This window comes from Delphinus delphis, chromosome 2 (genome assembly GCF_949987515.2).
Source record: "Delphinus delphis chromosome 2, mDelDel1.2, whole genome shotgun sequence".
In the NCBI taxonomy this organism is placed as follows: domain Eukaryota; kingdom Metazoa; phylum Chordata; class Mammalia; order Artiodactyla; family Delphinidae; genus Delphinus; species Delphinus delphis.
The window spans coordinates 41,700,215-41,726,985 of NC_082684.1; the positions used below are offsets into that span (position 1 = coordinate 41,700,215).

The 26,771-nt window shown below is 36.1% G+C and overlaps 1 protein-coding gene and 1 long non-coding RNA gene across 2 annotated transcripts in view; one reads left to right on the top strand and one right to left on the bottom strand.

Moving 5' to 3' along the window:
* The window catches only part of LOC132420231 (uncharacterized), an 89,754-nt gene extending 82,688 nt beyond the window's left edge, over positions 1–7,066 (top strand). Inside the window, exons 2-3 of the long non-coding RNA XR_009518333.1 lie at positions 3,832–3,882; positions 6,865–7,066. This is a non-coding gene — a long non-coding RNA (uncharacterized lncRNA). The remainder of the gene's footprint in view (positions 1–3,831; positions 3,883–6,864) is intronic.
* The window catches only part of LRRC9 (leucine rich repeat containing 9), a 106,633-nt gene that overhangs the window by 51,741 nt on the left and 28,121 nt on the right, over positions 1–26,771 (bottom strand). Inside the window, exons 10-16 of the mRNA XM_060004461.1 lie at positions 18,787–18,963; positions 18,339–18,456; positions 14,638–14,770; positions 12,405–12,527; positions 11,681–11,796; positions 6,694–6,906; positions 1,655–1,774 (exon numbers count right to left, since the gene is read on the bottom strand). Coding sequence (XP_059860444.1) covers positions 1,655–1,774; positions 6,694–6,906; positions 11,681–11,796; positions 12,405–12,527; positions 14,638–14,770; positions 18,339–18,456; positions 18,787–18,963 — 1,000 coding nt within the window. The remainder of the gene's footprint in view (positions 1–1,654; positions 1,775–6,693; positions 6,907–11,680; positions 11,797–12,404; positions 12,528–14,637; positions 14,771–18,338; positions 18,457–18,786; positions 18,964–26,771) is intronic.

Consider the following 26,771-nt stretch of genomic DNA (forward strand, 5'->3'; position numbering starts at 1 on the left):
CATACAGATGGCCAACAGGTGCATGAAAAGATGTTCATCACTAATTATTAGGGGAACACAAATCAAAACCACGAGATATCACCTCATGCCTATTAGAATAGCTATTATCAAAAAGGCAAGAATTAAAAAGAGGATGTGGAGAAAAGTAAACCCTCATACACTGTTGGTGAGAATGTAAATTGGTGCAGCCACTGTGAAAAACAGTATGGAGATTCCTCAAAAATTAAGAATAGAACCACCATATGATCCAGCTTTTCTACTTCTATTTATCTGAAGAGTACAAAAAACACTAATTCAAAATATGCACCCCTATGTTCATAGCATCATTATTTACAATTGCCAAGATATGGAAGCAACCCATTGTCCATCAACAGATGAATGGATAAAGAAGATGTGGTACATATATACAATGGAATATTACTCAGACATAAAAACGATGAAATCTTGCCATTTTCAACAACATGGATGGACTTGGAGGGTATTATGCTAAGTGAAATAAGTCAGACAAAGACAAATACTGTATGATATCACTTGTATGTGGAGTAAAAAAACCAAAATAAATGAACAAACCAAACTAAATAAAAACAAACATATAGATAAAAGGAACACAGTAGTGATTACCAGAGGGGAAGTAGGGTGGAGGGAGGGCAAAATGGGTAAAGGTGGTCAACTGTATGGTGATACATAGAAACTAAACTTTTGGTGGTGAGAGCACTGTAGTATATACAGAAGTTGAAATATAATATTGTACACACTTTTATAAACTTATATAATGTCATAAACCAATGTTACCTCAATTTAAAAAAAAGGACTTTGGCTTAGTAAAAGAAAAAAGGAAGAGGGTTTAATACTAAAATCTAAGGCCAATAAGCAAAGCAGCAACTCTCACCACAGTTGCAGAAGTAGCAGTACAAGGGCCTTGACATGGTTGCAAGGAGATAGAGAATGAGCAAGACCTGATAATGATGATATATTCTGAAAATGTATGTCAGTGACTTGGGACCTATGGAAACAGGGGATGCTGGGTTGGAGTTCTGGAACCCATATGTAATTATTTTTGTTATATGACATATAACAGGGAAAACAAAAGCCAGATAAGATCCATACGTGTGTGTACATGTGTATTACTGTATTTGTCCTTGATTTATAAGAAGGCAAACACAAATCAAACAAGATCTATGTGTGTGATGAGGGTAGAAAGGACAAGGCAGAGAGAAAGAGAACTAACCATATGGATAATGAACAGATGGGAAGACCTGACAACATTAGCTGTGAAGTGGTAAACTAGAAAGTGAAGAAGAAATAAAGACTCACAATAAGGAGAAAAAAAAAGAGTGAGAAAAAAAGAGCAGAAGAAATTGGAAATGACACTTTATAAATGCCATTTTAAAAACAGGTCTGGAGTAATTTTACATTTATTTTCAAGTAGTTAGAAATCAGATATGGCCACAGGTGTATATTTGGTTTGTAAACAGAATCTAAATCTAAGGCGTATTTTAGAGAAAGTAACATACTATATATATAGTTTATGTATGTTTTGTTCCTGAATTGGGCTGTTAATATGGTATATATGAGGTCTAAATTACAAAAATAATTTATTCATTAAATTAATAATTTTATTTTACTTAAATAATTTCAAAAAGACAGTTCTTACCAGGTGGTATATATCATCTAAACAAGTAAATTCATTAAAGCTGATATTAAGTTTTCGAAGTCCTGTTAACTTGGAGAGATCTCTCAATTTACTCAAGCTGTTTCCATGTAGATTCAGACTCTGAAGTAAAATAAAATGTAAATAAAAAACAAGACAGATTATATCCTAATTATAGCTATTTAAATAACATTAAGAGAGAGCCAATGAGAAAAAAATATAATTTTGAAAGTATAGTCTGATTTTATAATATGATTTTAAAAGGTATAGTTTCTAATAGCAGCATTGCATCTGGTTCTTGATTAATTTGATCTTCCACTTGCTCTAAGTTTATCAATAATCGGCATGAAATTCTTTTTAGAAAATGGCTAAATATTTTGTTGTGATATTCATTAGGGCAGACTTATTTCTCAGGCTAGTGAACAGTGTAGGCCCTAAAGATTTTGGGTATTGGCTAGGTCGCCTCGCAAGAAAAAGGATGGCAAGGATACATCCTGATTACAGGAAACCATATGAGGGCACTGGACTAAGGAAGAAAGGCTGAGGGTGTTAAAGTGGGAGACACAACATCAAAGAAGGAATTGGGAGAGTGTCTAAGACAGTTTCTACATCAGAATTTGGCCCAGATTTTCCCTGCCCATTTGATCCTGGGCTGTATAAAAATGAATGTTATGGGCTTCCCTGGTGGCGCAGTGGTTGAGAGTCCGCCTGCCGATGCAGCGGACACGGGTTTGTGCCCCGGTCTGGGAAGATCCCACATGCCGTGGAGCAGCTGGGCCCGTGAGCCATGGCCGCTGAGCCGGCGCGTCCGGAGCCTGTGCTCCGCAACGGGAGAAGCCACAACAGTGAGAGGCCCGCGTACCACAAAAAAAAAAAAAAAAAAAAAAGAATGTTACTATATTTTTATATTTAGGGGAAACCCTGATGTCTACATAATTTTTCTCTTTAAACTATAACATTGTTAATGGTATCAAATGAAGATTTATGCATAGTCTACAAAATAAATAGTGGCACAAGAAAATGTCAATATAATTGACCACCTTATTCACAACAAATGGGTATCATGATAAAATCAGGTATCTACCTCCCAACCCTCTTCACTTACCACCACCATCTTATACCCTATTATACTGTGGACATAACTAAATTCCTGGCAGGGAGAAACAATTGAATGTCAAATAGTTATCAAAATTTTGCTAAAATTAAGAAGGGCCAATTTATGCAGACTAGTTTACAGGTCACACATGACAGATTCTACAGATAACTTACACTTAACATGTTCACAATTGAATTCATCATCTTCTCTTATCTGCTTGGCAGTCCATATTTTCAATCCTGATTAAGAGTTTCACCATCTAACAGATATTGTTGATCATCCATTTCCCCTCTTTTCTACATACATTTGACTCTAGAAATGTTTCTTAAATCAACCGCTCCATACCATCACCACTACAGTGCCTTAGTTCAGACTATTATTTGTCCTTTGGACTACTACAATAGTTTCTACTGGATTTCTATACCACCAGTCTGACCACAGTTAAATCTAAACACAAGCTATCAAAGGTAGGGTCTTTAAAAACAGAGAGCCTATTCCCTAAACAAAAGAATGTAAACTTATAAATTTGCCTTCTGAAATCCATCCCGATGTGGCTATAACCTCTTACTCTTCCATCCACAGCCTCATGTATCTTCTTTGTATTCCAACCTACACCTATACTTCCACTGTCACACACCCTATGTTCTAGTCACACTGAATTCCTCAGTGTTCCCTGAAGACACCAGGATCTTTCAAAACCATGTGCTTACAGATAAAGTATTTCCTCTGCTTGGAAGACAAAAACAATGAAATCTCTCATATCCTTCAAAAATCCACAAAAAACCCACCTCTTTCTGTGGACCTCTCCCAGCAACTCCAAACTTCCTGTATTTGTTTCCATATCTGTCTCCTCCACTGAAATAATATCCTTGGGGCAGGGAAAATAACTTATTCATTGAACCCCCAATACTTATTTCATTGCCTAAAATACAGCAAATCTCAGTAAATGCTAAATGAGTAAACCAGTACAAAAGCCAGACATAACTGACAACTCTAAGTTTCAGTATTTAATTGTGCTGTAAGAGAATATAAAATTATGTTACTCTGGGTTTTTTATTTCTACATATTTTATTTATTTTTATAGATGTCCTCATGAAACTCGACCTGGTGGGGATAACTGAAAAGAAAATAAGAGGTATGTACCCTCCCCTCAGTTTCTCTTACAGTAACGGCACAAAGAAGGGAGAACAAAGGGTGTGATATCTAAATATCCTTCTTCTAATATCTAGTATTCTTACTGGAAACCCTAGAAAATTTGCTGGCTTTTAAGCAATATAGGCAAATTTAATATGAAAAAGCCCCTCCATTCTTATGTTATGCGTGTTGACCAAATTAATACAGTCAGGTGGAGGTCACAAGCTGCCCAAGGTGTTCTGAAGTCTTAACTCTCCTCTGTTTCTTATCACAAACCAAAGATAATAAAAAAGACCTACCTTCTGGTGCTGTTTTTTTTTAAAACTTTTATTTAATCCCTTTAAATCTATAGGAATACATGTTCTATAAGCTCAGTCCAATCAGAGCGCATTCATTTATTAAACCTTTCATTACTGAAGCTTTATTATCAAGAATTCATTACTCAAATATGAAATCTTGACAATATAGTTCAGAAACAATTTTTCCATGCTGTCAGCTGGAAGACTGCTCCTGTAATAAGTATACTGCACACTTATGATAAAGGTGGTGATATTGCCATCATGTTATGAAGTTTTCCTTCCTCTCTAATAATAATCCTCTAAGGTAACGACAGTCTCCTAGACTTGAAGATTTGGTGGATGATGCTAACACAGTTTAACCAACGCAATCGCATAAACTTTCTTAAAAAAGTGTTTCAAATATTTTTAGAAGCAGACTGAAAACTGTTGACCTCACTTATTATTTTAAAAAATATTTTTTACTTTCTGTTTCACACAATCACTTGAGAAAAAACTGTCATCATAAACAATGGATTTAGAAATGTAACGATGGAGCAAAGTAATTGACTTTCAAGATAAAAATCATTTCAGAATTTTTATCTGTACCTTAGCTTTCAATGCATGCATAGAAAGATAGCGTCATGTAAGAATAATTTGTCTTCTTAAGTATTCTTATCAATTTATCAGTTAATATCAATTTGTTTACTACTTCTGCAGGTTCAAGTAAACAACCCACTTTCTTTGTTAAGAACCACTCAAGACATTCTGTTTTAAAACAAGTAACTAATGAGTATCTCATGTGTGCTAGGTATTGTGCTAGATAATGGCAGAGTTGATGCTAGTCCACTCAGTGTTTATGAGTAAATTAGAAAAAGGCATCCTTACCTCAAGATGCCTTTATTTTCCAGCTTTTAGAAAATTGTTACAATAGGCTGATTTTGTTAGTAAAAGAAATTTTACCAACAGTCATCAAAAAATTGTTGTAGTAAATATACTACTCTTATTTGAAAGTTGCCCCTTAGGTGTGGCCCTTTTGTTCAATGTACACTGTACAATCTTATATTTTTGCCCTCACGCTGGGAATATAAATGACTAAGAACAGCCTAATCTCTGCCCTTGTGGAATTTATAGTTTAGGAAGGCATATGACAAAGGAATCTTACTTAGATTCTTAACTAGACCTAGAGGTAAGAGGATTTAATGCTAAAGTATAGATCAAAAATATGTGTGGGAGTTAACTAGGAGAAACGGGGTCAGCGGAGAACATTCCATGCAGGAGTACAGTGCAGGAGTACAGTACAAGTGCAGAGGCTCTGTGTGGCTGCAAACAGGGTACATTAAAAAACAAGAAGGAGGCTGAGCACAGGTTGCTAAAGGGAGGGTAATATGAGAAGAGTGTGGATAGACAGGCCAGGAACCAGGTCATGCAAAACCTTATAGGCCATATTAAGGACTCTGGTTTTATTTTTAAAACAATGGAAAATCATTTGAGCATTTCAAATAGGAGTAGTGAGGGGTGACAAATCAGACTTGCTATTTGAAAAGACTCCTCTCGCTTCAACATGGAGAATGGGTTGTGGCCTTAAAGCGGAAGCAGGACAAGGCCTCTTTTGCATAGCTCTAGTAGGCATGTACCTCCCCAGCCCCCAACACACAGACACACACACCTTGTATTGAGTTATAGTCAAGTTATATAGTGAATGGCATCCAAAGAGCACATTAACAGAATACAATGTGCATGGTGCCTCCTGGAGTTGTGTAGTAGCCCTATGGAAGTAGTCTAGGTTGGAGATAAAGGGAGTTTGGACAGAATGGTAGCAGATTTGAAATGGACAGATTGAGAGTCAAGATATAGAGGGAGGCTTAATATCTCAATAGAATTTCCTCAGTGTAAAGTAAGTTGCTTCAATAAGTTACTCAAATTCTGTTGATTAATTTTGTAAAGATAAAACTCCTGTATTCTATGTTGATTGGTCCTGGAAACTGTTTTGAAACTTACTATCTTAATCAGTTAAAGAGAGTTTATTTGTTATTCAGGAATGAAATTCCTTGCAAATTACAAGGCTACCTCTAGACCTCCACTGTCCTCTATGATAGCCCCTAGCCACGTGGGGCTATTGAGCACTTGAACTGTGAACTGAGATGTACTGTGAGTGTAAAATATGCTCCAGGTTTCAGAGACTTAGCATGAAACTATCTGTTAATGAATCTTCATATTGCCTGTATGTTGAAATGATAATATTTGGGATATATTGAGTTAACTATAATATATTATTAAAATTAATCTTACCTTTTAATCTTAAAAATCTTTAAAAATGTGGCTAATAGAAAATTCAAAATTACATATGTGGTTCATATTATATTACTACTGGACAACACTGATCAGTAGAAGAAAAGGGCTGGGCACTTTTAAGCATGCCTGGCATGGACAGCATGCTGCCTGGCATCATCAGATAGGTGGTTTAATATCTTTAGATTTCATGCGATAGATTCTGACCAAATTCAAGGTTCATGTCCCCAAATTTTAATACTCACCACAATATGACTGTAAATGCTAGTCTTGGCAAGGGAAAGTATTGTTTTATCATCCAAGCGAGTAAGTTTTGGTCTGGGCTTGATCCTGGGATCCATTTTTATAACTTCATCATCAAATTTCAAATCCTGGGACAATACTGATCCTTCTGAATTTTTTTTGCTCTCTTCTAGGATAACATTGTTGAATGCAGAAAATAAAGAGTGAGCCTTGACCTAAAAAATTTATTAAAAATGTTGAAAATTTGGTTGCTGTATTTATCATTTTGAAAAAGAAATAGGCTATGTAGGAAAGATGAATTAACTTTTGTTCCTGTTATATAGTAATATCTATGATGAGTATCACATTAGGAAATCTATGAGAGTAGATTAAAACTGTGGGCTAAGAATGGGTGTGTCCTCCTGCTGAAAATTCCCTAAAACTAGCAAAAGACAAGTTAAAAATATTTTATAACAGTGGAGAGGGTACCAACGAAAGACTAAAAATTGTGAGATATAAATCAGAAGGGACTGAACTGACAGACAAATAGGAGCAGAAATGTAACCTGCAGCCAAAATATGCGCAGGAGATAACCACTTCAAAGAGCAGATCCCAAGAAACTTGACGTTCAGAGTGAACAAGTAAAATAGCAGGAGGATGCTCTAGGTAATTATCAGGCAACTAAGTAATTATCATAAGAACTGTGGATGAATGGGCAAAAACAACATGAACAAACAGAAATGGGTCTAGGAAAAACCAAAATGGTCCGTAAGAGAATTTTTTTTTTACTTTTTCATTTTATATTTATTTATTTATTTTGGCTGCACCGGGTCCTAGTTGCAGCATGTGGGATCTTCATTGCGGCATGCGGGATTTTTAGTTGCGGCACACAAACTCTCAGTTGCAGCAGGCATGGGGGATCTAGTTCCCCAACCAGGGATCGAACCTGGGCCTCCTGTGTTGGGAGCATGGAGTCTTACTCACTGGACCACCAGGGAAGTCCCCATAAGAGAATTTTTTAAAATCTGGGAGAACAAAGCATCTATAAAAGAATAGGCTGCTACAGAAAAGAATAGGGTAAATGCTTTGAAGTCAAAGTAAAAACAATTAGTGAAATAGAAAATATTCAATAAACGTTCTGAGAAAGCAAATGGATATGACAGCAAATCAAATTAGCAAGTGGAAGCTAATATTGAGGACATCTTCCAGAGCACAGAATTTAAAAACAGAAATGTAAATACAAGAGAAAAAAAATTAAAATACATGCAGGATCAGTTCAGAATGTCCAATGTTTAACAAACAGAGGTTCCAGAGGGCTTAACAGAGAATGGAAGAGAAGAAATGATCAAGGAATTAAGAGAAAGAAACTTCCCAGAGGTGATGAAAGAACTGAATATTCCGATTAAAAGAGTTCATGAAGTGGCAAAGCAGAAGGATGATGGAGGTCTTTGCCGACATCACTGAAGTCAGTCACAACAGCCAGGGACTTGGCCTCACTACTTCTTGTTATTTCAGTTATTCTGTTTTCTGTTTGTTTGGATTTCTGTGTCTTTTGCTGAAAGCATATTTGACTGATACAATCCGCTTCATAACAATATAAAATATAAATGCCCAGAACTATACTTAACAAGAAATGTTTAAGACGTATATAAAGGAAAATATTGGAGAGGACTTGAGTAAATGGAATAACTTATCATGTTCCTGGATGAGGGGCCCAATACTACAAAGTAGTCAGTTTGCCCCAAATTAAATTTAAATTCAATACAATCACAATCAAATCCTAATAGGACTTTTAAATAGAACTTAACAAACTGTTTCTAAATTTTATTTGGAAAGGAAAATGTTCAAGAATAGCCAAGAATTAAAAAAATATACATAAGTGGGGACAGGGGAAGAGAATTTGCCCTATCACATATCAAAACATATCATCAGGTTGTAATAACCAAAATAATGTGGTAGGTGTCCAAGATTAGACAGAGAGATCAATGGAACAGAAATAGAAGGATCTATAAATAGACCACTTATATATGAAAATAATTTTAATGATAGCTAATATTTCAAAATAGATTAAAAAAGATGATGCTTGGTCCATTTTTAAGGATAAAATTATTTGACCTCCCCAACCTCACACAGAATAAAACAATTTCTAGATAGAATTAAAAAGCTAAAAGTTTTAGGTACTTCCCTGGTGGTCCAGTGGTAAAGAATCTGCCTTCCAGTGCAGGGGAAGTGGGTTTGATCCCTGGTCGAGGAACTAAGATCCCACATGCCGTGGGGCCAGCTAAGCCCGTGCACCACAACTACTGAGCCTGGGCACCTCAACTAGAGAGCCACCTGCCACAACTACAGAGCCCATGCTCCCTGGAGCCCGCGCACCACAACTAGAGAAGAGAAAACCCGCACGCCACAACTAGAGAAGAGAAAACCTGCACACCACAACTAGAGAAGAGAAAACCCACATGCCACAACTAGTGAGAAGCCCGCACACCGCAACAAAAGAAGAGCCTGTGTGCCGCAACAAAAGATCCCACGTGCCTCAACGAAGATTCCGTGTACTGCAACTAAGACCCAACACAGCCAAAAAAAAAAAAGGCTAAAATTTTTAGAACAACCTATATTAGTATTGGAAGAAAATAAAAGAGAATATTTATATAAGCCTTATGAAGTGAGACATAAAATTCAGAATCCATAATGTAAAAGATGGAGAGATCTGATCTCTTAAAAATTAACTTGTAAATTACAAATGAAAATGACAAATACTTTTTTTGCTACAAATAAAATGAAAATACAAGTGACAGAAAACATTTGCATATATATAAAAGATAAAGGATTAACATCTAGAATGCATATAAAGATTTTTCCAATCAATATGAAAAAGATAGAGTCCAATAGAAAATGATCAAAGGATATAACAGGTGATTCATAAAACTGTAAATAATCTATAAGCACATGAAAGGATAAAATATCTTTTCTTTGGCCATAAGATATAAACAAAAAGATTGATAACACCTGTGTTGGTAAAGATGTAAAGAAACAAGCACTGTCACACACTGTTGGAAATTTATAAAATGGTTCAACTTCTGTAAAGAGTACTGGCAAAATCTATCAAAATTAAAACACATATATCCATATATCCTTTGACTAGCCAATTCTTCTACAAATATGTGCTGCAGAAAAACTTCCATATTTGTATGGAAGATGCATCTGCAATGATACTCACTGAAATATTGTTTTAAGTAGTAATAAAATTGGAGACAACCTATGTTTCATCAACAGGGGAACAGTCAAATAAATCAGAGTATTACTGAATAGTATGAAGTCACCAAAAGACTGAAGTATAGACCTATGTGTACTGAAGTGAAATTTGTCCAAAACATATTGTTAAAGGCAAAAAATTTACAGAATACTCAGAACTTGACTCTACTACGTAAAATGGTATATGTTGTCATATGTGTAAATGCACAGAAAAAAAGGTTGAAAGCAAACCCACAAAGCTATTAACAGTGGATGCCTTCAGGAAAGGGAGTGGTGGTGGGATTGAGGTGAAAGCAGATTTTCATGTTTATTCTATATTCTTCAATACAGTTTGAATCTTTTCCAGTGAGACTACAGTTATATATTACTCATGTAATATATTTGCATGATAAAATATTTAGGTGTCATAATGATTTGTTTTGAAAATTAAGTCCTTTAAAGAATAATCATATTATATTTATACATAGGCATACCTTGTTTTATTGTGTTTTGGTTTATTGCCATTTTTTACAAATTGAAGACATCAAGCAAGTCTATCGGTGCTATTTTTCCAACAGCCTTTGCTCACTTCATGTCTCTGTGTTACATTTGGTAATTCTCATAATATTTCAAACTTTTTCGTTATTATTATATATGTTATGGTGATCTGTGATCTGTGATGTTACTCTTGTAATTGTTTTGGAGTGCCACAAACCATGCTCATATAAGATGGTGAACTTAATAAATGTTGTGTGTGTTCTGACTACTCCACTGACCAGCCATTTCCCTCTCTCCCTCTCTTTGGGTTTCTCTATTACCTGAGACAAGACAGTCTTAAAATAAGGCCAGTTAGGGGCTTCCTACGTGGCGCAGTGGTTTGAGAGTCCGCCTGCCGATGCAGACGACACGGGTTCGTGCTCCGTTCCTTGAAGATCCCACATGCCGTGGAGCGGATGGGCCCGTGAGCCATGGCCGCTGAGCCTGTGCGTCCGGAGCCTGAGCTCCGCAACGGGAGAGGCCACAGCAGTGCGGAGGCCTGCGTACCGCAAAAATAAATAAATGAATAAATAAGGCCAGTTAGTAAGCTTACAATGGCCTCTAAGTGTTCGCGTGAAAGGACGAGTCACATACCTCTCATTTTAAATCAAAAGCTAGAAATGACTAAGTCTAGTGAGGAGGCATGCTGAACGCTGAGATAGGCTGAGAGCTAGGCCGCCTGCTCCAAATAGTTAGCCAAGCTGTGGATGCAAAGGAAAAGTTCTTGAAGAAAATTAAAAGTACTATTCCAGTGAACACATGAATGATAAGAAAGTGAAACAGGCTTATTACTGATATGGCAAAATATTTAGTGCTCTGGACAGAAGATCAAACCAGCCACAACATTCCCTTAAGCCAAAGCCTAATCCAGAGCAAGGCCCTAACTCTCTTCAATTCTATGAAGGCTGAGAGAGGTGAGGAAACTGCAGAAGAAAAGTTTGAAACTAGCAGAGGTTGGTTCAATGCGGTTCAAGGAAAGAAGCCGTCTCCATAACATAGAATGCTGGGGACGTGGGTTCGATCCCTGGTCGGGGAACGGAGATCCCACATGCCTGGGGCAACTAAGCCCACGTACCACAGCTACAGAGCCCTCGTGCCCGGAGCCCATGTGCCACACAGAGAGAAGCCTGTGTGCCACAACGAAAGATCCTGCATGCCTCAACGATGATTCCGCGTGCTGCAACTAAGACCCGCCGCAGCCAAAAAAATAAAGAAAATTTTTAAAAAATGAATTCATACCACTGTAATATACTCAAATTCTACGATGTATTCAGGCAAAACAAGGTCATGATCAAAGACAAACCACTTGTACTGCCGAATGCTGCAATCACAGTTTCTTTGTCCCATGATAGAATCTAGGGTAAAATAAAAAACAAGCAAAACAAACACTCTTCAAAATGATATTTAATATTTTTCACCCTTACATAGATTAATAAACAACAAACTCAGTAAGTTCCAAATATTATGTCATTGAGGTTTTTTTCTCTTATATCTTCCCACCACTGTAGACAATTTCTTAATTCTATAAATACTAGTCACCCTTTCACTACACAGACTAGTAGGGTTTAGTTATATTCATCTCCTTTCCCTTTTCATACTTTTTCACTTTTCCATTCAATGTTTAGCCATATAGTTTTTGACAAATATATTACTTTTTTGTTGTTAAAAGTTGAGTAGGTTCTATTTTTTGAAATACATATAATATATTATACATATATATATATCTGTGTATATAAAACATAAAACAAACTTTTACAAAATAAAATATCTACACGCACACATATATAAATGTCACTGAAATAGGAAATAGAAATATAGAAGTTCATTAGTAGCTAGGAACAGGTTTTTATAAAAAAGTTAATAAGTTTTGTTAGGTAGAGGTTAAACTGTAAGCATCTGTATTAAATGAAAACATTTTGTATTCAGAAAGATGAAAAAAGATTTATCTTCATCGCAGACATACTTAGTAAATATTTTCGAGGAATGAATACTGAATTAATCATTGGGTAGTTGGCTTGACTGATGGAGTCCTGATCATGAGCCTGAACACTCTGGCCAAGGAAAACCTTTGTAATCAGGAGGATGCCTAGTGTGAAAAAACAAAATGTTTTAACACTAATTCATCTGAATAATTTTCCCATATCATCTTCCTTATTGGCCCCAGACTTGACTGTATATTTTGTAAAGGTAGAGATCCTGGCTATCTTGTCTGCCACCGTAAAGCACACAGCACACTGCTTGATCCAAAATAGAAGCTCAATAAATATTTGTTGCATAAATAAAATGTTTATAAAAGAGAATTCCTGTGATTATATCAAGCAAAGCTTTACAGAGAAGGAAGAAGGAAAGAAGACAATATTTATCAATATTTTTATGAATTAATTTAAGAAACTTGTTGTTCTTGTTAACTGGGTAAAAATTCATCTCTGTATCATCAGCACATAGCTTAGATCATAAGAGGCACTCATACAGGCACTCATGTCTACTGAATGGATGCACATTTCTCTTCCCTTTAGATATTAAGGAACCTTGAAATTCACTAAATCCTAAGGATCTCTAGGAGTCACTGAATCCTATGAAACAACTTCTAATTACTATGCATAAAGTATTCAGATGACTTTTTAAAACTATGTACAAGTTATGAAATGTAAATTGGGAGAACCTAATTGTTTTAGAAAGAATATTCCAGAAGGATCAAGAAAAACATCATGGATATTTCTTTTTATTTTAAAGATTTTTTTTGATGTGGACTATTGTTAAAGTCTTTATTGAATTTGTTACAATATTGCTTCTGTTTTATGCTTTGGTTTGTTGGCCACAAGGCATGTGGGATCTCAGCTCCCCGGCCAGGGATGGAACCAGCACCCTCTGCAATGGAAGGTGAAGTATTAACAACTGGACTGCCAGGGAAGTCCCTATAATGGATATTTCTTAAATGAGAATGGAGAAGGATGAGAAAAAAAGCAAGTGGTTTTTTCAAATAGGAGTTCTTTCTAGATTCAGTAATCTGCTTAATTTTCTGATTATTATTAACTGAATGAAAGACTGCAGAACACACATAATTTAGTTCAGCATGCATCATCTTAACAGAGCTAGAGTCTGGAACCTAGAATATTACTTTTATAGAATTCAGTTAACCAAATTTCTGACTACCCAGTCCTTAGAAGGTTGAATAGTTGAGACCAAAGAATAGATGTCCCTTACTCCCTGACCTGATCAATTCTGTTTATTTTACATTCTTTGGTACTATGCATTAATACTTCATCTTTGTAGCTCTTATTATAATTGTAATTTTACATTTATTTGGATATTATTATTTGTAAGCACCATAACGGAGAAACTGTCTAGTCTGTATTGACTAAATCCCTATCACCAACCAAGTGCCTAATACCCAGTAAGCATTCAATAAATACTGGTGGAACTGAAGAATGAAAAGTGGAAGAGGGTGGGGCAAGAGAGGACATGATGAGCTGGTCTTTGTCTCCAGTCTGTGGGTACCTGGGAACCTCTCCCAGAAGTGTCCTACAAACTGACTCATGTACTTTTATTTACATATATTCAAGATGCAAATAAAGTACTAATAACTGTGACTAAGTTAAAATACCAAACATTTATCTTCTATAAGGCAACTTTAAAGCAATCCACACACTTCACAATTTGTCTTTAGCCAACTTTAGATATATAACCAGATTTTCTTATCATCTTATATTTTGATAATTAAGGACAAATAAGGCCTGTCTTCCTGAGTGCTTTATATAATGATTATCATATAAATAGGCCAAGTTCTCTTTTCTCTTTCCTATGAATTTGGGGTTTGTATGGTGATTGTGTGTGTGTGTTTGTGTATAACATGTACATAAATATGTTAAGTTTATTTTTAGGACACAACTTAATGAACAAAAGCAGATTATGAAAAGTGTTTATTTCATATAAGATGGATTAAATATGATTAACGAATGAGTCTCATCCTATTGATGTTGCTGATAATAATCACTCAGTAAATATTTGTTGACAACCTGACTAAAGTAATAATAATCAGAAAGTCATGTATCACTACACTGGTAAACACTAAATAAAATGGGTTTCAGAAAACCTCCCAGGTTGATAAAACCAAGTATCAAAAATATTATGCAAATAATTAATGAATTTGAATACTTAGAACTTAAAAGTTCAGAAACACTGCATACTTGTATTACCATGTCTGAAGAGCTCATGCTCAAGAGAGTTTTTCTTCTCATTCTTGTACTTTTGCTGTAGAAATTCAATTCTGGGACACTCACATATACTTAGGCTGTTAGCAAGAATAACAGCTTCTTTTCTGAGAGGCAGCTGTAAAGAAAAAACAAAGTATGAGTATTTTTACAAGATTGACAATACTTCAACTTTAGTAAGATGGTTTATCATTTTATGTTTATGTGTCTGTACAAGGAAACTGCAGGTCAGACTCACTGAAAAGAAGTAGATAACCTTCAGGTGCAACTTCATTCTATAAAACCATTTATATATTTTAAATTTATATGCAAATAGATTTATGAAAAGTAATACAGAACAACATTTGTTCCTGTAAAACCAGCCAGAGTCAAAACTGACCACTCTGTGTGGTGCAGGAGCTATAGTTTTGCACGTTTTCAAGGATACTCCACTAGCAACTGTGCAAATTCCAAAAAGAAAATTCTGTGGGAAATTACACTGAAGATTCTTATTTAAATAAATAAAAGTCTAATAATTGGTCTAATAATCTACATTATTTTCCAAATACATCTCATTGTGCTAATGCATGGAAATTTTAGTTTTCATTGTGATTAGAGTTACTTCTTTAAAAGTGTTTTATCAGAAATATTCATATTACTTGCTGTGAAAGCAGCTCTAAAACAAACAAAAATCTCTGTTTTTAACAGTAAAAAAAAAAAAAAACCTAAGAGAGTTTATATGATCTATCCAAGGACTGAAGCAGAAATTGGCAAAGTCATGACTTGGACTCAGGTCTACTCCTCCTTGTCACTTCTTGGAGTTTTGAAATTATTACTAGCTTAATATTAGTAGCCAAATTATCTAAAATATATCTTTTATATAAATGCTGAATTGCCTATTTTCTTATTGAAACCTGTTATTCAAAGAGATTTAGAAAAATAAATACTAAAATGTGGCTCATCTGATCACAAATTCCACATTCTAGTAATTATAATCTCAGATTTCCCATGAACATCACTAAATATCCATTAGATAGAGGCTATGTGCATGGCTCTCTGCCTGGACCAGACACTGCCACACTAAGCCAAATCCTCCTTCTCAGCTGCTTACACAGCATATCTTTTTAATCAGATCCCGTCTCTTAAATGATGCAGAACATAAATATCAATCTTTACTCATTGTGTGCACAACATAACATAGAAATTTAGCTTATCTGAGCTTTGTGCTACCCAGTGATTTTTCTAGCCAATTATCTTGCCCCATTTCTAAGATCTTAACAATGAGAGTAATTGATGGTGTGTGGAGAAAGAAGGGCAGAATAGTAAACTTTAACCTTCTGGTATTTTCTTGTTTAGAGGCAAGACGGGGAAAGAAAAGGAAACAAAGATGGGACAATCAGAAAAATGTGAGGATAACAATAGTGTATGGATGCTAAAGGAGAGTTTCAAAATGGAAAGAGCAATCAAAAGTATCAAATGTTTTAGCAATAACCTGCCTCCTTAGCACAGAAGGCTGCGTGTCAGTCTCATAATCAAATGTTTCAGCAATAATGGTGAATTTAATAAAAAATTTTCTATGTGCCAGAAACTGGTCTAAGAACGTTTTTGGTAAATTTTAATAATATATTTTAAATCTAATATTTCGCAAATATTATCATTTTAATATGTAATCAATATAAGAAATTATAGTCTTTTTTTCTGTACTAAGTCTTCAAAAACTGGTATTATATGTCTTAAACTTTTAGCACACCTTAATTCTGATCAGTCACATTTCAAATGCTCAGTAGTCACATGTGGGTGGTGCCTACTATATTGGACAGAGCAGTGTAGAGCACTGCTGGAAGGATTAGAGATATTGTATCTCCTTTAGGAGATGCAGGGGATAAAGTGCTAGCACAGTGTCTGGCAGGCAGAAAACACACAGAAATAGCCCCATCCTTCCTCTACCCTTTGTGCCCATGATGGTTCAGAGTTCTCTGATATGACCCTGAGCACTTCACTCACCTTCCTCAATTCTTCACCTCCTTCCTACTTCTCTTCCAGAAAGTACAGTGAGGGCACTCTCACTATACCACCCTGCTGAAGCTACCATCATCTCTGGCCTGAGCTGCTGTAGGACCTCCCCCGTATAGTGGCCCTGTCATTGCTTCTACTCCCTCCAATTTATTCTCCACCAAGAGGTTGGAAAGCTATATTGTGATTTTTTTTTTATTGTGGTAAAAAAAACACATAAGGTTAAAAGCTACCATTTTAACCATTTTAAAGTGTACAATTCATTGGCATTAAGTACATTCACGATGTTGTACAACCATCACCACTATCCATTTCCAGAACGTCATCCCAAATTGAACCTGTATACTCATTAAACAATAACTCTCTGTCCCTCTATCCTCCCCATCCCCTGGTAACCTCTATTCTACTTTCTGTCTCTACCAATTTGCCTATTCTAGATATCTTATGTAAGTGGAATCGTACAGTATTTGTCCCTTTGTGTCTGGCTTCTTTTATTTAACATAATGTTTTCAAGGTTCATCCATGTTGTAGCATGTATCAGAATTTGATTTCTTCTTATGACTGAATAATATTCTCTTGTATGTATATACCACATTTTATTTATCCATTCATCAGTTAATGGACATTTGGGTTGCTCCTACTTTTTGGCTATTGTGAATAATGATGCTATGAACAAGTATCCAAGAACCTTTTTGCACATATCTCACTAAATCCTAACCATTCTGTTAAGAAGATACTATTATTATCTTCACTTTACAGAATGGATGAAACAGGCACAGAGAGGTGAAGTCACCCAGCTGGTGAGTAGGAAAGCCAGGATTCAAATACAGCAATACTTTGATTTTATGCGTGCCATGATGAGAAAAGGATTAGGAAACACTGCTCTATACCAGTGTGCTACAGCTGCCTCGTCAAATGGGTGGAGGACCGAGAAAGGTTGATTGGATATTTTGGAGCTCAGGAGTGACCAAGGATAAAGCAATATCAGTATCAAGGTGGGGAAAATGAAGTAGAGAATAAAGAAATGGTGGCAGTAAAAGTAAAGAGAAAAATAGGATGATAGAAAGCACAGCAGTGTTAACTGAATGAATTTTTTCAAGATGGAGAAGACCTCGATGAGTTTAAAACAGATTAAAGAAGTGGATTTCAAAATCATCCACAAAAGGATCACAATATAAAATATAAGATGCCTAGAAAGATTAAATAGATAATAATGAAGATAAAGTAATTCATGATTCAACCAACTGTAGATTGAAAATATTTTTAAAAAAGAATTCTGGAAAGTTCCAAAAAGCAAAACTTGAATTTGCCCTGCTTCCACAACTATTTACATAGAATTTACATTGTACTTACAACTATTTACACAGCATTTACATTGTATTAGGTATTACAAGTAATCTAGAGATGATTTAAAGTATACAAAAGGATGTGCATAGGTTACATGCCAATAGTATGCCATTTCATATAAGGGACTTGAGCATCCTTGGATTTCGGTATTTGTGGGAGGTCCTGGAACCAATCCCCCTGGGATACTGAGGAATTGTACTTTCCATGATAGCACTAAGCTTTTTTGTGAAACAGTGTAAGTTTGCTCTAACATGAATGAAAGCATTGAGAATCAAACCACGCTTAATCAGTGGCAAAGTTTTATTCATTAGGAAGAAAGCATTATTCTGAATGACATTTTATGTTACCTTGCTCGTTTCACTGTCTTTGAATCCTTTTTCAAGTATTTGTAGCAGATGCTTTTTCTTCACTGTAACTTCAGGATCAAAAACATAAAAAAGGCATTCCAGCATCTGTCGATAGCTCCTTAAGAATAATTAAGACAAAAAAAGTTTTAGAATTGATTTCAGAAAAGCCTAGCTGTAGATAAGTGACCATATGCCTTGCCCAGGATATTTCCCATTTACGCTGGATGTTCCAGTGTCATTATTAAACTTGCACTCCTCCTCAGTCTCAAAAAGAGCTCCAATGTGGATAAACTATGAGGTCATCCTAGTCAAGGAAGATGCATGAAAAGGAACTATTTACTGACAAGGATATTTTCAACATTGTAAACTTTTAAAACAGAAAGACTTTCTTTTACAAAATAAAATCAGACTGTTGTAAAAATGTTCCTTATGGAAGTTAACTTCTTACTCCGAATCATGCATATCTTCATTGTCCAAAAACTTTTGGAATTTCTCTTCAAATTTTAGTCTCAGAATACGGTTGTTAACCTTGATGACACGTTTTACTTTCACTCCTCTAATACCATACGTTCTGAAGTCCCATGTACAAAAACGTGATAGAATTAATTCATAGCAGGAATTAAACCTATATGGGAATACAAAATATATGCAAAGAAAAGAGATTTTCCTTAAAATGTTGAGAACACAAAGTTACATATGAAAAAAGTAATAGCTAATTTTTTTTTTTTTTTTGCTAAAGATAAATGGTCATATAGTATAGCTCTGATTTGGTTCTTATTCAATCAGTAAAAGAGGCGCTAAACTTTGAAACATAAAATAATAGTTCTTTCATTAATTATTATATATTTGTTCTGACTAAAAGATATGGAGCAATCCTCCTTTATTGAAACACTTCATTTTTTGGCTTCAGTAAAACTACATGCTTCTGGCTTTCATCTTACTGGCTGCTCTTTGATGTTTTTCTTTGCTGCTTCTCTTTCCTCTGACAGACTTCTAAATGTTGGATTGCCCCAGCAATCAGTCTTTGGCTCTCCTCTTGTTTCCATAAACTCTATCCCTAGGTGATTTCACCTGGTCCTTTGGGAATACATATTTTAAATATATTATATATATATATATAAATACATATACATATATATTTATTATACTAGTAAATTCCAACATTTTATTTTCAGGCTTTACCCTTACCCCACTTAGCTGGATATACCTACTCTTGAACATCCAACTACCTGCTTGCTGTGTTCACTTGTATATGTAATAGGCCTCTCAAATTTAACTCACCCAACACACCTGCCTTTAAACCTGCTCCTCCTGAGTGTTTTCCACCTCAGTATATGGCAACATCACCTAACTGGTAGCTTAGGTTAAAATCCCAGGAATAAACCTTGCCTCCTCTCTTCCTCACCAATATCCAAGTCTTCAGCAAGTCTGTTTGATTCTACATCTAAAATACATCCTGAATATGACCCTATTTAATCATTACCGCTGCTATTTTCCTAGTTAAAATCACCATCATCTCTTAGTTGGGCTATTGCAATAACTTCATAGCTAGGGATATAGAAGTGAAAGAGGCAGGGTCCCTGCTCTCATGGACCCTATCTTCCAAGGGAGTTGGACAAAAAAATAAACAAGACATAAAAAAAATCTAAACTGGTAAGTACTCTGAAGAAAGAGAGGCTTGGGGTAAGAGAGGCTTGGAGAGGCAGGGGCTACTTAAGACAAGTCTTGGGTAAGACGTTCAGAGAAGATATTTGAGCTAAAAATTGAAGGAGAAGTAGGGGCCTGCTGTGTGAAGATCTCAGGAAAATGTACACAATGCTCATTTGCTCTCTGCTGCCCTTGCCTGGCCACGCTCACAGTAATAATTCTGGCACTGTCTTAAAGTAGCACAGAATTTAGATTAATTTGAAATTTAAGGGGGGGGGGTCAACTGTATGGTGACAGATGAAACTAAATATTTGGTGGTGAGCACACTGTAATGTATACAAAAGTAGAAGTATAATGTTGTACACATGAAACATATAATGTTATAAACCAATGTTACCTTAATGAAAAGAAGTAAAAATAAAAAATAAATTTGAAAAAAATGGATCAGTTTGAAAAGGAAGTTAAGTGCTCCTATATGGGGTACATCTGCCTTTGAATGAGATGACTGGTCCTCACTGGGATAATCAACCAGGGCCTGAGCGTGGGTGTGGGCTAAGATCACAAAGGTAAGCTTCCTGATGGGGTGTCTCTTCCTAAGACTAACATCTGAGCTCCTAATTTAGAGCATTCGCCTTTCTCACTAGCAAAGACTGAACCAGTGCAGCTAGGAACTGCCCAGTTACTCTTCCCCAAGAGTTGAAAAGTGAGCTGCCCAAACCAAACTAATCCCAGAGGAGCTCGCAGTCTGGTAAAGGAGACAGAAATAGTGCTGCAATCCAGCATAATGCTGCTAACTAGTTCAGAGGTCCGGCTAAACAACCAGATCATCATGTGCAGTGGGAAACCTACAGTGTCATGTATAGGGGGATCATTTCCTGGGTGGGCCTAATTTAGTCCAAGTCACCCCTAAACAACATGTCCTGGAACCACTGAAACTCATTATTACTTGCACTCTAATTGTTATTATTATCATTATTATTGTGCTTTGATAGAAACTAGTGCTATAGGCGTTTTATGTAGATAAGGTTTTTGTTATAAAGTAACAAAAGGGTAATCGAGAATTGCCCTTGAGAGTAATCGAGAATAGATGGAAGTGATGAATGGACAGTTCCCAGCTTCTAGCCTGGTCTCCCAGGAATGCAAGAACCAGGAATGGCACAGGAAACTCCAAGTAGTATGATCCTTTCATAGAGCTTTTCTTTGGGAATTAAGCAGCTGATCCCTTCCTCATATGGAATTCCTAGAGCCCTGGAGATACAGAACCCTGGTGCTGAGAGGACAAGGGCTCTGTGCTACCTGGGGTCACAGAAGTAAAGCAATTCATTCAATCACCTGGCCACACCGTGGATGAGAAAACATCATTCAGAGGCTGCAATACTGCTGGAGGAGGGAGAACAGACCTATGCTGATAGAGAAGTACTGAGACTTACAATATTATCAGTACGTCATGGAGGATGATAACTTCTTACAGCATTGTTGAATATGTGCTACATGCAACTGGGGAGCACGTCATTACTGGTCTGATGTATACACATTTTAGTCTGAACCTGAAATAATGACTCTGTAGGACTTTGTATAAAATAATATTGAAATCTGCTACACCTTTCTTTCAGTCTGATAGATTTAAGGGCAAAATTGAAACTACCCAGCCCAGCCTGCAAGACCCTTAATGATCAGGCCCTTGTCATGTGGAACTACTGAGTTCTCCAAACATATTATACTATTTCCACACCCTTTCACATGCTGTTTCCTCTGCCTGCAAAGTCCTTCCTCTAATTCTTCGTATAGTTAACTTCTATCAGTCCTTCAAAACTCAGATCAAAGCATCTCCCTCAAGTGTCCCCACTTCCACAATACTTTCTGTAACTTGCCACTCTGCTTTGATCTTCACATAGCTGCCCTCTCCTACATTCTCCATGTGTACAATCATCCCAGAACTTATTACTATTTCATTACCATAGTCTTCTACAGCAGATTGTAGGCTTGATTAGAGAGGGAACTATATCTTATTTGACTTTTATCACTAGCACCTAGCATAGAATGTGACTTATGGTAGAAGCTCAGTGGATGAATGCTGAGCAAGTGAACAAAGTAGAAAAGACTCAAAGATTAAAAAGATGCAGTCTCTATCTTCACCGAGTTTATAAACCAATAAAGTGAAGAAGTAATGGATAAGTACAAGCAAAATTATAATAGAGTATAAGATAGGAGAGATAAAACTCAGTGCTATGAAGATTCAAAAAGAAGAAGAAGAAATGACTATAGCTGATGGAGATGACAAGAAAATTCCTCACAAAGGAATGGCTTTTGATGTCATCCTTGAAGATAAAGTAAGTTTTGACAGGCAATGATAGAGCCAGGGCCTGGGATGCGAGGCATTCTGGGTGAAGGAAGTAGAACAAAGAAAACCACTTATGTGATGGTGTACCAGATATATTCCAAGAGCAGTGAGGCATGAACAGTTCAGCTGACTCTGAAAGGGTTTGAAAAGGGGTTAGGGTAGTTTGGAGACTATACAGTGAAGGACACTGAATGTCAGTGTGAAGAGTTAGAATGTAATTTGGAAGATAACAGGTTGCTACAGGAGGCTTTTGTGTTTTTTTTTTTTTTTTTTTAACATCTTTATTGGAGTATAATTGCTTTACAATGGTATGTTAGTTTCAGCTTCACAACAAAATGAATCAGTTATATATATACATATATTCCCATATCTCTTCCCGCTTGCGTCTCCCTCCCTCCCACCCTCCCTATCCCACCCCTCCAGGCGGTCACAAAGCACCGAGCTGATCTCCCTGTGCTATGCGGCTGCTTCCCACTAGCTATCTACCTTACGTTTGGTAGTGTATATATGTCCATGCCTCTCTCTCGCTTTGTCACCGTTTACACTTCCCCCTCCCCATAGCCTCAAGTCCATTCTCTAGTAAGTCTGTGTCTTTATTCCTGTTTCACCCCTAGGTTTTTCATGACATTTTTTTTTTTAAATTCCATATATATGTGTTAGCATACGGTATTTGTCTCTCTCTTTCTGACTTACTTCACTCTGTATGACAGACTCTAGGTCTATCCACCTCATTACAAATAGCTCAATTTCGTCTCTTTTTATGGCTGAGTAATATTCCATTGTATATATGTGCCACATCTTCTTTATCCATTCATCCGATGATGGACACTTAGGTTGTTTCCATCTCTGGGCTATTGTAAATAGAGCTGCAATGAACATTTTGGTACATGACTCTTTTTGAATTATGGTTTTCTCAGGGTATATGGCCAGTAGTGGGATTGCTGGGTCATATGGTAGTTCTATTTGTAGCTTTTTAAGGAACCTCCATACTGTTCTCCACAGTGGCTGTATCAATTTACATTCCCACCAACAGTGTAAGAGGGTTCCCTTTTCTCCACATCCTCTCCAGCATTTATTGTTTCTAGATTTTTTGATGATAGCCATTCTGACTGGTGTGAGATGATATCTCATTGTAGTTTTGATTTGCATTTCTCTCATGATTAGTGATGTTGAGCATTCTTTCATGTGTTTGTTGGCACTCTGTATATCTTCTTTGGAGAAATGTCTATTTAGGTCTTCTGCCCATTTTTGGATTGGGTTGTTTGTTTTTTTGTTATTAAGCTGCATGAGCTGCTTATAAATTTTGGAGATCAATCCTTTGTCAGTTGCTTCATTTGCAAATATTTTCTCCCATTCTGAGGGTTGTCTTTTGGTCTTGTTTATGGTTTCCTTTGCTGCGCAAAAGCTTTTAAGTTTCATTAGGTCCCATTTGTTTACTCTTGTTTTTATTTCCATTATTCTAGGAGGTGGGTCAGAAAGAATCTTGCTGTGATTTATGTCATAGAGTGTTCTGCCTATGTTTTCCTCTAAGAGTTTGATAGTTTCTGGCCTTACATTTAGGTCTTTAATCCATTTTGAGCTTATTTTTGTGTATGGTGTTAGGGAGTGATCTAACTTCATACTTTTACATGTAGCTGTCCAGTTTTCCCAGCACCACTTATTGAATAGGCTGTCCTTTCTCCACGGTACATTTCTGCCTCCTTTGTCAAAGATAAGGTGACCATATGTGTGTTTATCTCTGGGCTTTCTATCCTGTTCCATTGATCTATCTTTCTGTTTTTGTGCCAGTACCATACTGTTTTGATAACTGTAGCTTTGTAGTATAGTCTGAAGTCTGGGAGCCTGATTCCTCCAGTTCCTTCTTTCGTTCTCAAGATTGCTTTGGCTATTCGGGGTCTTTTGTGTTTCCATACAAATTGCGAAATTTTTTGTTCTAGTTCTGTGAAAAATGCCAGTGGTAGTTTGATAGGGATTGCATTGAATCTATAGATTGCTTTGGGTAGTAGAGTCATTTTCACAATGTTGATTCTTCCAATCCAAGAACATGGTATATCTCTCCATCTATTTGTATCATCTTTAATTTCTTTCATCAGTGTCTTATAATTTTCTGCATACAGATCTTTTGTCTCCTTAGGTAGGTTTATTCCTAGATATTTTATTCTTTTTGTTGCAATGGTAAATGGGAGTGTTTTCTTGATTTCACTTTCAGATTTTTCATCATTAGTATATAGGAATGCCAGAGATTTCTGTGCATTAATTTTGTATCCTGCCACTTTACCAAATTCATTGATTAGCTCTAGTAGTTTTCTGGTAGCATCTTTAGGGTTCTCTATGTATAGGATCATGTCATCTGCAAACAGTGACAGCTTTACTTCTTCTTTTCCGATTTGGATTCCTTTTATTTCCTTTTCTTCTCTGATTGCTGTGGCTAAAACTTCCAAAACTATGTTGAATAAGAGTGGTGAGAGTGGGCAACCTTGTCTTGTTCCTGATCTTAGTGGAAATGCTTTCAGTTTTTCACCATTGAGGATGATGTTTGCTGTGGGCTTGTCATATATGGCCTTTATTATGTTGAGGAAAGTTCCCTCTATGCCTACTTTCTGCAGGGTTTTTATCATAAATGGGTGTTGAATTTTGTCAAAAGCTTTCTCTGCATCTATTGAGATGATCATATGGTTTTTCTCCTTCAGTTTGTTAATATGGTTTATCACATTGATAGATTTGCGTATATTGAAATATCCTTGCATTCCTGGAATAAACCCCACTTGATCATGGTGTATGATCCTTTTAATGTGCTGTTGGATTCTATTTGCTAGTATTTTGTTGAGGATTTTTGCATGTATGTTCATCAGTGATATTGGCCTGTAGTTTTCTTTCTTTGTGACATCCTTGTCTGGTTTTGGTATCAAGGTGATGGTGGCCTCGTAGAAGGAGTTTGGGAGTGTTCCTCCCTCTGCTATATTTTGGAAGAGTTTGAGAAGGATAGGTGTTAGCTCTTCTCTAAATGTTTGATAGAATTCGCCTGTGAAGCCATCTGGTCCTGGGCTTTTCTTTGTTGGAAGATTTTTAATCACAGTTTCAATTTCAGTGCTTGTGATTGGTCTGTTCATATTTTCTATTTCTTCCTGATTCAGTCTTGGCAGGTTGTGCATTTCTAAGAATTTGTCCATTTCTTCCAGATTGTCCATTTTATTGGCATAGAGTTGCTTGTCGTAATCTCTCATGATCTCTTTTATTTCTGCAGTGTCAGTTGTTACCTCTCCTTTTTCATTTCTAATTCTATTGATTTGAGTCTTCTCCCTTTTTTTCTTAATGAGTCTGGCTAGTGGTTTATCTATTTTGTTTATCTTCTCAAAGAACCAGCTTTTAGTTTTATTGATCTTTGCTATTGTTTCCTTCATTTCTTTTTCATTTATTTCTGTTCTGATTTTTATGATTTCTTTCCTTCTGCTAACTTTGGGGTTTTTTTGTTCTTCTTTCTCTAATTGCTTGAGGTGCAAGGTTAGGTTGTTTATTCGAGATGTTTCCTGCTTCTTAAGGTGGGCTTGTATTGCTATAAACTTCCCCCTTAGAACTGCTTTTTCTGCATCCCACAGGTTTTGGGTCGTTGTGTCTCCATTGTCATTTGTTTCTAGGTATTTTTTGATTTCCTCTTTGATTTCTTCAGTGATCACTTCATTATTAAGTAGTGTATTGTTTAGCCTCCATGTGTTTGTATTTTTTACAGATCTTTTCCTGTAATTGATATCTAGTCTCATGGCGTTGTGGTCACAAAAGATACTTGATACAATTTCAATTTTCTTAAATTTACCAAGGCTTGATTTGTGACCCAAGATATGATCTATCCTGGAGAATGTTCCATGAGCACTTGAGAAAAATGTGTATTCTGTTGTTTTTGGATGGAATGTCCTATAAATATCAATTAACTCCATCTCGTTTAATGTATCATTTAAAGCTTGTGTTTCCTTATTTATTTTCATTTTGGATGATCTGTCCATTGGTGAAAGTGGGGTGTTAAAGTCCCCTACTATGAATGTGTTACTGTCGATTTCCCCTTTTATGGTTGTCAGTATTTGCCTTATGTATTGAGGTGCACCTATGTTGGGTGCATAAATATTTACAATTGTTATATCTTCCTCTTGGATCGATCCCTTGATCATTATGTAGTGTCCTTCTTTGTCTCTTCTAATAGTCTTTGTTTTAAAGTCTATTTTGTCTGATATGAGAATTGCTACTCCAGCTTTCTTTTGGTTTCCATTTGCATGAAATACCTTTTTCCATCCCCTTACTTTCAGTCTGTATGTGTCTCTAGGTCTGAAGTGGGTCTCTTGTAGACAGCAAATATATGGGTCTTGTTTTTGTATCCATTCAGCCAATCTGTGTCTTTTGGTGGGAGCATTTAGTCCATTTACATTTAAGGTAATTATCGATATGTGTGTTCCTAT